This window comes from Eschrichtius robustus, chromosome 2 (assembly GCF_028021215.1).
Source record: "Eschrichtius robustus isolate mEscRob2 chromosome 2, mEscRob2.pri, whole genome shotgun sequence".
Taxonomy (NCBI): Eukaryota; Metazoa; Chordata; class Mammalia; order Artiodactyla; family Eschrichtiidae; genus Eschrichtius; species Eschrichtius robustus.
In genome coordinates, this window is record NC_090825.1 from 178147482 (window position 1) to 178159785 (window position 12304).

General features: G+C 67.0%; 1 protein-coding gene across 4 annotated transcripts in view; it reads left to right on the forward strand.

Annotated features, from left to right (window-relative positions):
* Positions 1-10880, forward strand: part of SPPL2B (signal peptide peptidase like 2B) — a 231734-nt gene extending 220854 nt beyond the window's left edge. For 3 of the 4 annotated variants that reach the window (XM_068537367.1, XM_068537368.1, XM_068537366.1), the window contains 14 exons: positions 818-937; positions 1664-1846; positions 2330-2419; positions 3023-3162; positions 3725-3867; positions 4074-4170; positions 4958-5074; positions 6581-6662; positions 7378-7452; positions 7533-7595; positions 7681-7780; positions 8138-8215; positions 9618-9778; positions 10565-10880. In XM_068537367.1, coding sequence (XP_068393468.1) covers positions 818-937; positions 1664-1846; positions 2330-2419; positions 3023-3162; positions 3725-3867; positions 4074-4170; positions 4958-5074; positions 6581-6662; positions 7378-7452; positions 7533-7595; positions 7681-7780; positions 8138-8215; positions 9618-9778; positions 10565-10792 — 1677 coding nt within the window. In that variant the 3' untranslated portion in view covers positions 10793-10880. Of the gene's footprint in view, positions 1-817; positions 938-1663; positions 1847-2329; positions 2420-3022; positions 3163-3724; positions 3868-4073; positions 4171-4957; positions 5075-6580; positions 6663-7377; positions 7453-7532; positions 7596-7680; positions 7781-8137; positions 8216-9617; positions 9846-10564 lie in introns of all 4 variants that reach the window. The other variant, XM_068537369.1, reaches the window with a different exon arrangement.
* The last annotated feature ends 1424 nt before the right edge of the window (positions 10881-12304 follow it).

Sequence of the window (12304 nt, forward strand, 5' to 3'; positions counted from 1 at the left end):
GTGCCCAGCCCGCCCCGTCCTCCGCGGTCAGCCAGCTGCCCTTGACCTTGCTCCATGTCAGAGCGGGCGGGGTCCGTGTGGACTCTCTGTGGGGCCCTCCACGAGCAGCCTGCTGCCTGGCGGGCCTGGGCAGGAGGGGCTTGAGGCCTTGTCGTCCTCCTGGGAGTAGTGGGCCAGGAAGCCGGGCACTTCTGCTGCCCGTGCCCATCGGGAGCGCTGCTCTACTTGCTCGGGACGTGCTGGGGAGGAGGTTCTGTCAGCTGCCTGGGCCCTGCTGGGGTCCTGGTGACGCCATCTGTCATGAAGCGCCCCCTGCCCAGAGCAGCCCTGCCTCTCGCACCGTCCACTTCTCGCCACGCATCCGAGCAGGGAAGGTCAGGGTCCTGACCCAGGGGTTCCCACCGGCCTGTGGCCCGGCAGGTGCTGGTCACGTGACCCGGGCTCCGCCACCCCCTTTCTGCCCTGAGCCTGCTGGCCTCGCTGGCTGGGGGCCTGTCGGGGAGCCTGGAACCTGCTGGGGCACCGCTGACTCTCCCCGTCCCCTTCCTGCCTTATGGTAGCGGCGTGGGGCTCTCGTTCTCCCTGTAGTCCCAGGGGGACTCCCCCGCTCCTGCCACTGGAGCCACGGGGAGGGGACCTGACATGGCCACTGTCAGCGCCCAGGTCTCCCTGAGGAGGCTCGGCCCTGCCCTCCTCATCATGTCCCCCCTAAGATGTGACAGTCATGCCCCATCTGCTGTCGGAGGGAGGGACCAGCCCAGCCAGGTCGTGCCGTGGGCGGCCCCGTGCCGGCTCTCTGACTGCTGACCCCGTCCAGGTGGCCTGTGAGTACGGCATGGTGCACGTGGTGTCCGAGGCCGGGGGCCCCAAAGGCAAAGACTACTGCATCCTCTACAACCCGCAGTGGGCCCACCTGCCGCTCGACCTCAGCAAAGCGGTGAGTACCGGCCAGCGCGGGCGCCCCCTCCCGACGCAGGGTCTTGTCTCGCTTGCCGCCCTCCCTCCACTCCTCCCCTGGGTCTCCCAAGGGCCTCTGGAGGATGGGTCTTGCGGAGAGCCGTTGAGGATGGAGGAAGGGCCTCTGCTGGGAAACGGAGGTGGAATGGGTCCCCAGAGGAGCTCCCCGAACTCTCGGGGCCCTGGTTTCTTCGGTCATAAATGAAAGATGTCGGGGCGCTGCCGAGGGCCAGCCCTTGGCGGGGACGCCGGCCAGGCTCCCCCCCGCACCCGCCCGTGCTGGGCTGGGGCAGCTGGCGAGAGGCGTTGACGGTAGCCTGGACGCTCTGCTCCCTGCTCTGGCCTCACTCCTCCCAGAGGGACTCAGGGTGCCCAGTGCCTGGCTTGGCGGGTGGAACGAAGGCCAGCGCTCCCGCCCGCGCCTTGTGCTGTTTGTGACGGGCTCGAGAGAGGCGGGGAGGGTTCCTGAGCACACGCCGCCCTGTACCCCCCCGTCTGCCTTGTGCTCGGGGTGGGTGTGCGCACACGCTTGTGCACGTGCGTGTGTGTGTGCGCGTGTGTGTGCAGGGCTGAGATCCCGTGGGCTTGAGGTGAGGCTGCGTAGGGGCGGTGGTCGCTGCAGTGGCCTCCGCCGACCCGTCTCCCCGAGGACGCTGCGCGCCCTGGCTTTCCTTGAGCGGCTCACATGAAGGCCGCCCTCCTGCAGTCTCTTCTGCAGGTGCGGGACTGGACGACCTCCGTGCTCTGCTCTCCGGCCGACCTCCCTGCCAAAGGCTTCAGTAACCAGATCCCCCTGGTGGCGCGGGGGAACTGCACCTTCTACGAGAAAGTGCGGCTGGCGCAGGGCAGCGGGGCGCGCGGGCTGCTCATCATCAGCAAGGAGACGCTGGTGCGGCCGCCGGGCCCCTCCTGGGCAGCCGGGGGCCCTGGGGGGCAGGGTCAGGCCAGGGGAGGCGAGGAGTCTGGTTTCCTACTTGTGGCCTTGGAGGGGCCCTGTCCCGGGGCGGTGCTGGGGTCCGACGAGGCCTGGGGCGGAGCTCTGGGCCTGCTGCCTGAGGAGCGGGTGGCGTGGGCCACGTGCCACCCTCTCCCTCAGGCCCTTCAGGGCCAACCGGTGTCACCCAAGCCCAGGGTTGAGAGGGAAGGGGAGCTTGTCCTCCCCCAGAGGGAGGGGCCGAGCCCGCAGTCCTGCCCTCCCAGCGGTGTGGCCCTCCCACCTGGCCCCCGAGGACCCCGACACACACGCAGGACTCCTCCGCCCCCTCGGGGAGAGCTGGCACCGCAGACCGCGCCGTCGGGAGCGCTTGGCCGCCTGCCCCGCCCTGGGTGGGCCTTGCTAAGCCGTCCAGCCGCCCTCTCCCCCGTGCCCCAGGTCCCCCCAGGAGGCAACAAGACGCAGTACGACGAGATCGGCATTCCCGTGGCCCTACTCAGCTACAAAGACATGCTGGACATTTTCGAGGTAGGCTTGTCCCCCACCCCGTCTGCCGCTGGGCCCAGGGCCTGAGGAGACGGTGTGCCCGCAGTGCTGTGAGCATCAGGAATGGCGACCCCGGCCCCGCCCCTGTGCCAGAGACCCTGAGCGTCACCCCCTGCTCAGGCCTGCCCGGCCCCTCGGCCGGCCCGGCCCGGCCCTGTCTGACCAGAGGCCGGTGCGTCTTTGATTTGGGGAGCTGGGTCCGCAGCAGGCGAGCTGCAGCACACGGTGATGTGGGGATAGCCAGGTTCCCCACTGCAGGCTTCGCGTCTCCCCCAAGGGACCCACCGTCTGTCTCCGGGCCGCCTCCCAGGCCACGTCCACCCTCGTTCACTCATGCGTGTCTGGGGGCGGGGTCTGTGTTCCCGCACGCGCGCGGCCCTGTCGCCCACCCTGTGTGAAGCTCGTCCCACAGAGCCCGCTTCTCTGGGGTCAGGAGTAGCGGGTGAGGGCGTGGGGTGAGGCGGGATCTCCCGGCCGCCGGCTCCTCGAGTGGGCCAGCCTCGGCCCTCTGGGTGGCGAGGGGACGGGTGGGTGGGCCCCCCCTGGGCCCCCCCGACCTTAGCTCCCTTGTGTTCCCTGAGGCAGACTTTCGGCCGGGCGGTACGGGCGGCGCTGTACGCCCCCAAGGAGCCCATGCTGGACTACAACATGGTCATCATCTTCATCATGGCTGTGGGCACCGTCGCCCTCGGGGGCTACTGGGCCGGGAGCCGGGATGTGAGGAAGTGAGTGGCCCGCGCGTGTGCGTGCGTCCCGGATGGGCGGCCCTAATGCTGGGCAAGTAACCACGAGAGTCCGCACGCCCAGAGAGCCTTCTGGAAAACAGCTGCTATAAACACCCAGGAGACCCGTTGAAAGCCCCGAGGGCCCTGCTCCCCACGATTCTGTCCTGACCTCAGGGTTCCCGGCCCGGGCCCAGCCCGGCGGGGGCGTCCACGGGAGACCTCGCCCTGGCCACCCAGGGAAGGGCGGTGGTGGGGTTGGTGCAGGGCCAGGGTCCAGGGTGGCCCCCATACGGCCACCACAGCTTGGCCCTGGGGACCAGAGCCCCACCTCCGGCAGGACTGGCTCCGTCGGGGGGGACCCCAGCTACACATGGTGGGCGGGGACGGGGGACTGGCCGACGGGGCAGGTGATGGTGGTCACCTCCGGGCAAGCTGTCCCTCAGCCTGTCCCGACCCCTGTGTCAGGCTGCCCCTGCTTGTCCTTCCCCATCTCTGTGGCCCTCGGCCCCCGGGAGCGGTGCCGGCCGGCAGGGCGTCCCCCAGCCCGTTCTTGTCTTTCAAGGAGGTACATGAAGCACAAGCGGGACGACGGGCCTGAGAAGCACGAGGACGAGGCCGTGGACGTGACCCCCGTCATGATCTGCGTGTTTGTGGTCATGTGCTGCTCTATGCTGGTGCTGCTTTACCACTTCTACGACCAGCTCGGTGGGTCCCCGTCCCCGGCTCTCAGGGTGTCGGCTGAGGGGGGAGTCCAGGGGCCGTGTGGTGGGCGGTGGCTGGAGGCCCCTGTTGCTGGCTCACCAGGAGGGGCCTGGGGCTACCCCTGCCTTCCCCTGGGGCGGTCACCCTGCCGGGGAGTGAGGCACAGAGCCCTCCTTCAGGCTCCCCTCACCGCCCGCCCCGCCCCGCAGTCTACGTCATCATCGGCATCTTCTGCCTGGCCTCCTCCACGGGCCTCTACAGCTGCCTGTCGCCGCTCCTCCAGAGGCTGCCGTTCTGCAGGTGCAGGTGAGCCCCGGGCGACCCCCACCTGGCCCTGCTCGCGGGGGTGCCCCTCTGCGGCCTCGCGGCCCGTCCGCTCCCACCTCCCGTTACGCGGCCCCCGGAGGCTCCACGGCTTCGCTGAGGCCGAGGGCCCTCACTCTCCGGAGCCCTCAGTCAGTCTGGCACGGTGCAGGCGTTACAGCAGGCGCCCGCTCCGTGCCGGCTGGGGGGGCCTCCCTCCCCCGACCTCCCGCGCTGGGTCAGGGCCCGTGGGACCCCTTGGGGGACACCGGCTGGGGGCAGCAGGCGGGCTGCGCCGCTGATGCAGGCTCCGGAGGCTCCCTGCGGTCAGGGGTCTGGTCTGCTTCTCGTGGGGCAGGTGGGAAACGGAAGGGTTTAGATGAGGTCCGACGGGGGTCAGGAAGCTTGGCTCAGGGGGGTTGGGGGAGGGCCTGGAGCAGGGCGGGCTGTGCGAGAGGGGTCACAGCACCCGACGGAGGGCTCCTGCGGGTGGGGTCGGCTTAGCGACTGGCTGAGGTCCGCTTCCCCCAAGGCCCTGCCCCTGCCCGCTCTGCCCTGCCCTGCCCTGCCCTTGGGAGCGTCCCTTCTAGAAATGAAAGGTGAGGGATGGTGAGTTTAACAGATAAGGTAAAGGAGAGGAAGGGAGCAGAGCCCAGCGGACATCAGGAGGACAGACGGGGAGGCCGCGGGCTTTTGGGCAGGAGTTGAGCTGACCCTCCGGGCGCTGGGCAGAGACGGGGCTGTGAGGGTCGGAGGCCGCTGACCTCCCCACCCGCCTGCCCGCCCTCAGGGTCCCCGACAACAGCCTGCCCTACTTCCACAAGCGCCCCCAGGTCCGCACGCTACTCCTGGCGCTGCTGTGCCTGGCCGTCAGCGTGGTGTGGGGCGTCTTCCGGAACGAGGACCAGTGAGTGCAGCCCTGGAGGCCCTGCTGGGGGTGGGGGCAGCTGTCCTCGGGTGCTCTGACCTCCCCGCGCCCTCCGCTCGGGGCGCCTGGAGCCGGGCCAGCTCCCGGTTATGAAAGGCTCTCCTGTCAGTGCTCTGGACGCAGTGGCCGCACGCCGTCCAGGCCTGGCCCTGGCTGCCCTGTGGCTTGTCCGGTGCCCCGGGATCTGCGATCGCGATCTGGGCGTGAGATGCCGCCGGCACTGCTGCCTGGGCGCCGAGCTGTGTGCTCCGGGGCAGCCTGGATGTGGCCTGGCGCCGCTCGGCCGCTGCTCTGTTGTGTGCCCGCCTGCCTGCTCAGCTAGCTCTGCTCCTCCCAACACCCGCCTCCCCTGGGCCGGCCTCCCCCGCGAGGCAGCGCGCCACCGCCTGCCGTCACCGACACCATCTGGCACTTTCTCTGAGCTTCTCCCTGGGCAGTTAAACGCTCTTGGCTGTGCTGCTGTTTGGAGCTACAACAGATTTAACTGGCAGAAGGAAAGCGTGAAAATATTTTGAGTCTTCTGTACACAAAGAGAATAGGGACGCTCACGGTTAAATCCAAGCCAGAAGGCTCGCTCCTTCGCGTAAAAGTAGAACAGGCCCCGGTTTCCGCCGCGTCCGGGCGCCCACGTGGCCTTGGTGAGCCTTCTCTGTTCTCACCAGTGCCCTGGCCCAGAGAGGGTCTCATCCTGCGCTCAGGTGACGCTCTGATGAGTACCGTGAGGGGCAGGGAGGACGGGCCGGGCAGGGAGGACGGGCCGGGCCTGGGGCCGTTTCCCGGCGGGGAGCCTCATCACACAGCTTTGACCTCCCAGTTCGGGAGCGGCCCCGCAAGGTGGCGCCCTGCTTCCCGGGACTCCAGATCGTGTCCTCAGGGCCCCGAGCCCCTGTTTCCCCAGAGAGTATGTGGCACTTGGCTGGGTGGGTGCAAGTTTTGCTTTTCTAGATCGCTTAAAAGATATTTTTGAGGGACTTCCCTGGCGGTTCAGTGGTTAGGACTCCACACTCTCACTGCTGAGGACCCGGGTTCGATCTCTAGTCGGGGAGCTCGGATCCCACAAGCCCTCCGGCACGGCCAGAAAAAAAAAAGACTTTTTTTTTTTTTTTTTTTGAAAAGAAATTTGAATCCGCTGGATGCATGGCCCCCCGTGCCCTGCACCCCCTGCCCCGGGCTGTGATCTGGGTGGGATAGCCGCTGCTGCAGAGGGGCAGAGGCCCTGGCGCACGCCTGCCTTTCTCTGGCCATGGTGTTGGGGCTGGGGGTTCGGTTTCCCCCCTGCTCCTACCGGCCGTTGCTGCCCCTCCTGTCCCCCCACGGGCCTCAGGACGTCGGCCGCTGCCTTTGTCTGCATAAGGGTCTCTGCGGCTCGTCTGGGCGCTGGGCGCCTTGGACTTGGCGGCTGAGGCTTCCAGGGTGGGGGAGGGGCCCGGCAGGCAGAGGTTCTTGGTGGAGACCCCGCCCGAGGGTGGCTGCGCTGCCTTCCAGGTGGGCTTGGATCCTTCAGGACGCGCTGGGCATCGCCTTCTGCCTCTACACCTTGAAAACCATCCGCCTCCCCACGTTCAAGGTGAGGGCCCCTCGGGGTGGCGGGGGCGCTCCGCGGGCGAGGGGACGGGGTCTCTTGGGGTCAGCCCTGTGCCCGCCAGCCACGCAGCCCTGCCCAGGGCCTTCCACTCTGAGCCTGGCCCTGTGTGGGCCATGTGGTCTTGGCTCGTCTGTCCCTCTGGCCACCCTCCCGGGAATGGGGCTTAAGGATCAGTGCAGAGTTGTCTCCCGGCGTGGCGGCAGCGTCTGTGACTGCTGGCCGAGGGGACACCCGGGCGGGCGCGCGCAGCAGAGCCGCCTCCTTGCTGGTGAGGTGAACAGAGGAGGGAAAACCAGATGAAACCAAGGGGGCAGAAGCACAGGGCTCGGGCCGGGACCCTGGGCCAAGGCCCAACCCCAGCAGGAGGAACCTAGAAACACAGGCAAACGTGAAGCCGGGCGTCACCTGCCCAGACCCGCAGCTGGCCGGTCGCGGCTGTGTCTCTCTCAAGTGTCCCATCAGAAAGTCGCCCTCCCCGAGCCTCGGGCCTGACATTGTCTCCAGGGCACCGAAGGTCAGGCTGCCCGTGCTCAGACTTTCTCCTAAAGGCTTCGTCCCCACAGGGAGACTCTGAGCCTTGGGAGAGGCAGGGACGCGTCCCGGAGGGTCTGTGCGTCCGGGACCCTGGGCGGGGCGGGGTGGAGGGCGGAGCCGGTGGAGGTCCCCGAGCAGAGCCCTCAGGCCGCCCCGTTCCCAGGCCTGCACGCTGCTGCTGCTGGTGCTGTTCATCTACGACGTCTTCTTCGTGTTCATCACGCCCTTCCTGACCAAGGTGGGCTCTGGGCCCCGCCCCCCCGCCTCCCCACCCCCCCCACCGCGTTCCCGCGTCTGACGCAGTCCCCCTTCTGTTAGAGTGGGAACAGCATCATGGTGGAGGTGGCAACCGGGCCGTCGGACTCGGCCACCCACGAGAAGGTACGTGGTGCGCACGGCCGAGGTGCTGAGCAAGCGGAGTGAGCGCGGGCTGGCGGGTCCTGGACACGCTGCTCCCTCTCCCCAGCTCCCCATGGTGCTGAAGGTGCCCAGACTCAACGCCTCGCCGCTGGCCCTGTGTGACCGGCCCTTCTCCCTCCTGGGCTTCGGGGACATCCTGGTCCCAGGTACTGCGGCCGGGCTTGGGCGGCCTGGGTGCCCTTGGGGGTGTCAGGCCACAGGGGCTGGTGGGCAGAGGCAGAGCTGAGCCAGTGGGGCCTGGGGGGCAGGGAGGCGGTCCCCCCGAGGTGTCCCAGCCGCACTGCCCCCAGGGTCCCCCTCCGGGCCTCTCCCCCCACCAGGCGGCCTCTGAGCCGGGGTTTGCGCTCGCCGGAGGTCTGGTTACCTGCCAGGAGTCGAGGGTGGCGCCGGGCCAGCTCCCTCCTGAGCCAGGAGGAACGCACGGTGCCCGGTCTCTCCGGGGAAACCTCCGGTGCCTGGCTGGGGCTGCAGCCCGGCCTCAGCCCACGGCCTCTCTCCCGCAGGGCTGCTCGTGGCCTACTGCCACCGCTTCGACATCCAGGTGCAGTCCTCCAGGGTCTACTTCGTGGCCTGCACCATTGGTAAGCCCGCTGCCCCAGGGGCTCGGCCGTGCCCCGTCCTCCGCCGCGGGGTGGTAGGGGACAGGCCTGCGCCCGCGTCACAGGCCTCCTGTCACTTTCCACGGTGGTCGTTGTTTCTCTTCTTTTTGGTCTTCTTTGTCTTTCTCTTTTTTCGTCTTCTGTTTGTTTCCTTTGTTACTAAAGCCATTTACACCAAAGGGATGTTTTTCTCATTTTCTGTTGAGTCCAATCATTTCTAAAAATGTCCAAACCAGTTCTCTTGTCCTGCTGGGTCAGCTCTTCAGGACGAGCAGGGGTGCAGAACGCACAGGCCCCGCCAGCCAACACGGGTGAGGGGAGGCCCCGCCATGGCCCCCAGCAGTGCCAGGCGGACGCAGGCCGGCCATCCCGGCCTACTTTGGGCCGTTTCCGTCCGCCCCTTCCCACCGGGTTCCTGAAGGTCCAAACACGTGCTCCCCGCCCCTGCCCCCTGGGTTCACAGACTCCATGATTAGCTCATCCAGATGCGCCTGCAGAGCTTTTCTCCGTGTGAACCACAGTTTGTCAAATTATCCTGTAGTTGGCTCGGTTGAATCACTTCTTTAGGACAGGTGGCTAGTCCACAGCCGATAAGCGGGAACTCTCCCTGCACAAGCCTATCGCTTGGAAACATGGAGGTAAGGGGCAGGGCAGGCAGCCCGAGCGGACGCAGGTGCTGGAGACGGGGCTCTTTGCCTCGGAGGGGATGTGCCAGTAAACGGTGTCTTTCTTTGTAACTCTTCACCTGGGAGTAATCGCACGTGTACGGCTGCAAGGTTAGTACACTGAGCCCCGAGCCGCTGCGCTCAGGCCGACCCCTCTAACTCCTCCTCGTGTGTGCTGTGTTGTATGTCCGTCCCTGTGCTCTACGTGCGCGGGGGTCTTTATACGTTGGACTCACACATCCCTAAATAACACACGCTGTTTTATGCTGAACGGTGAGCAGGAAGTGCGGACGCCTCTCACCCCTCAGTGCTTTCATGTGGTCACAACTCAGTTATGAAAGGTTTGATTTCCTAATTCTGTACCTATGTTACTTCAGTTCAAATTATTTTTCTAACTAGAGGCTTACAAAAATGAGATATTGGGGCACCTTCGCAGCTCCTTCTCCACTCCTGGGATTCCAGACCTTCCCGTAGCGGCCGCCCACTTCCTCTCCCCAGTCTGGCGGCTGGGCCCTCGCTCTCTCGTTTCCCTGCTGACCCCTGCGTACACTCTCGCCTGCCAGCGTCCGGGAAGGTGTGGGTGGGGAGGACCCGCTGGCCTGGCCCGTGGGTCACGGTCATGGCCCTGGCGCGAGCTCTGCCTCTCCTGCCCCTGTGAGCAGTGGGTGGTGAGCCTGGGACCGGCCAGGGTAACGTGCTGCCTGTCTCTGCTTCCGCAGCCTACGGCATCGGTCTCCTGGTGACGTTCATGGCGCTGGCCCTCATGCAGCGCGGCCAGCCCGCCCTCCTCTACCTGGTGCCCTGCACGCTCGTCACCAGCTGCGCCCTGGCGCTCTGGCGCAGGGAGCTGGGCACGTTCTGGACGGGCAGCGGCTTTGCGGTGAATACCAGTTTGCTATGACTGTCTGCGAGAAATAATAGCCTAATAAGCCCTAACTAGAGTTAAAGTTGAGTAAGACCTCCTAGCGTTACAACTAAACCCCGCAGCCCGCGTCCCGTCTCTGGAAGGTTTTGCTTTGGGTGTGGTGCTCCCGTGGCTGCAGGGCGGGGAGGGGTACATGTGCTAGTGGTGCGGCTTGGGGTGACACTGCTGCCCCGCTCCTAACCCATTTGGTTGGATTGGTTGGACTTGGGGTTCCAGCTGCTTCTGCTGCGGGCAGGGGGTGGGCCGGGCCTTGTTCTTGTATGAACCTGAAGAGGAAAGGGACAGAGGCCACTCCCCGTGCAGCGCAGGGCGACCGCTATATCCCCGCAACTCAAGGGCATTCCGGGCCTGCGGGGTCTCTAGCGGGCCCTGTTAGGAAACCCGCCCTGCCCTGATGGGGGCTCTGAGCACTTCCGGCGTGTGTGTAACTTGCTCGCGTAGATGTGAACACGCTTTACATGTGGTGTGACTGTTGTGACCCGGTGAGTCGGGAAGGCTTCCTGGGCTCAGTGCCCACTGTCCCCAAAGGTCTCCCTCCCGGCGGGCGTTGGCTTTGCTACAGAGCGGGTGGATTGGTTCTGGCGGGTTCCCGAGGGAGAGCAAGCCAGAGAAGGCAGGGTGGGGCCCTCCTGGGGCCCTGATGCGGCGCTGGTGTCGGTTGGGGAGCGTGGCTCCTTCCTGGGCCCGGAGCCCCCCTCCCCGCGGCTCCGCCAACCCGGGCCTCTCTCCTCCCTCCCCCAGAAGGACCTACCTCAGTCGCCGTGGGCACCCGCCTCCGCCGACGGCCCGCAGCCCCAGGCGGACTCCGACGCCACCCCCTCCCGGCCGCCTCCCGGCCAAGAAGCGGCCCTGTCCCCTCCGCCCGCGGAGCAGCCCCCGGAGCCGTCCGCGCCCGAGGAGAGCGGGGCCGGCGCGCCCCCCCAGGAGACCGAGAGTCCGACCGGCCTCGCCCCCGGCCCTTCGGCCTAGGGGAGGGCGCAGACTCGGCCCCCGCGCCCCGGGACTGGACCCGCGCGGCCCCCAACTTGGTGCTCTGGTCTGGCCGATGCGCACGTCCTGCTCCAGCCCGGCCACACCCCGGACCCCAGCCCTGCTCCGAGCTCGCGTGGCCACGAAGCCCCCGGCCGGCTGAGGCCATCCCCGCGCGCGCCCCGCTTCCTGCGGCGGTGGTGCCCGGGGGAGGGCGGAGCCGTCACCTCCGCCGGTGGCCGCGGACACGCCCAGTTTGGTGCTTACCCTGCTGCTGCTTCCCTTCGGGTCCGGGCCGGGAGAGGGAGCGGCTCTGGCTCCTGGTGGAGGGGCGCCTTTGCCCAGCAGGGCCCCCAGGGGTTTGGACTGGACCCCGCCGCGGCCTTGGGGGCCCGCGGTGAGCGCCGAGCCCTGCTCCCGGCCCTTCCATCGCCCGGAAGCGCCCAGCGCCTGTGCTCCAGCTCCGACATGTTTGAATAAACGGCCACGACTTTCTGAAATTCTGGTAGCGTCGCCTCCTGGGGTGCGAGCCCTTCGGACTGCCCCTCTCGGGGGCGGGGCTGGTGCCAGGCCGGTCGCCCCATCTTGCCTTTCAGCTCAGAGGAACTCGGCCCCCACCCTCGCCACAGGCACCCGCACGCTCTCAGCACCCCATCCAGTGCACGCACCTCGGCCTCCAACTCCAGCACGGGGGACGGGGAGCTTCTGGAATGTGGGAGGATATTCCGTAACTGGCGTTATGCCTTCTACCTCACGGACAGGGTTCTCTGAACCTCACGACGGAGATGCCGCCGGCCCCCGTGTCACCGCCTGGCGACAGAGCCGGCGCCCGGACAGGCACCCGGGGCTGCTGATCGCCAGGGCCCCGGCCCGCTCCTCCCCGTCCACGACGTGAGGAGGGGCACAGACCCCACGCCCCACGCCGGCTCTGTGTCCCTCCGGCCCGCTGCTGTGCTGCAGACAGCAGGCGGGGGCCAACCATGACCCATTCCAAACAATACCAGCGCCAGCCAGACTCACCGCCTCTCAGCCACGCCTCTCGAGGAAGGAACGATGTTTATTCCTTAAAAAAAACAGAAGACGTCTTCCACCTGTTTCTGTGTGTTTCTCAAAGAACAGGTGATCCGGTGGGAGGGCGGGGCTGGAGCAGCTGGACCTGCCCAGCCCCACGGGAGCCCCTGACCTTAAAGGCCGGGACCAGGACGCAGCCACGGGGCAGCCTGGGGGGAAGGCCCGAGCGGACCCCTGCCCTCCCTCTACGGACTGCGCCTTCCTCTAAGCCATTTTGTACGTCCGTAAAGAGCGCGGAATCTCTCTTTTTTCTGTTTTGGAGGTTTGATAAACGTCAAGGAATTCAAAGGCGGATGTTAGTTTCTGAAGTTTCCGTTTGCAGTTTTTGCCTTGCTTCTGTTTGAATCTTATAATTAAACACAGCTTTTGATACTTACGGCTGGGTCTTTGCCTTTTCTGTGGTGCAGTGAGCCGGGGGTGGGGGGCGGGGCTCGGGGGCGT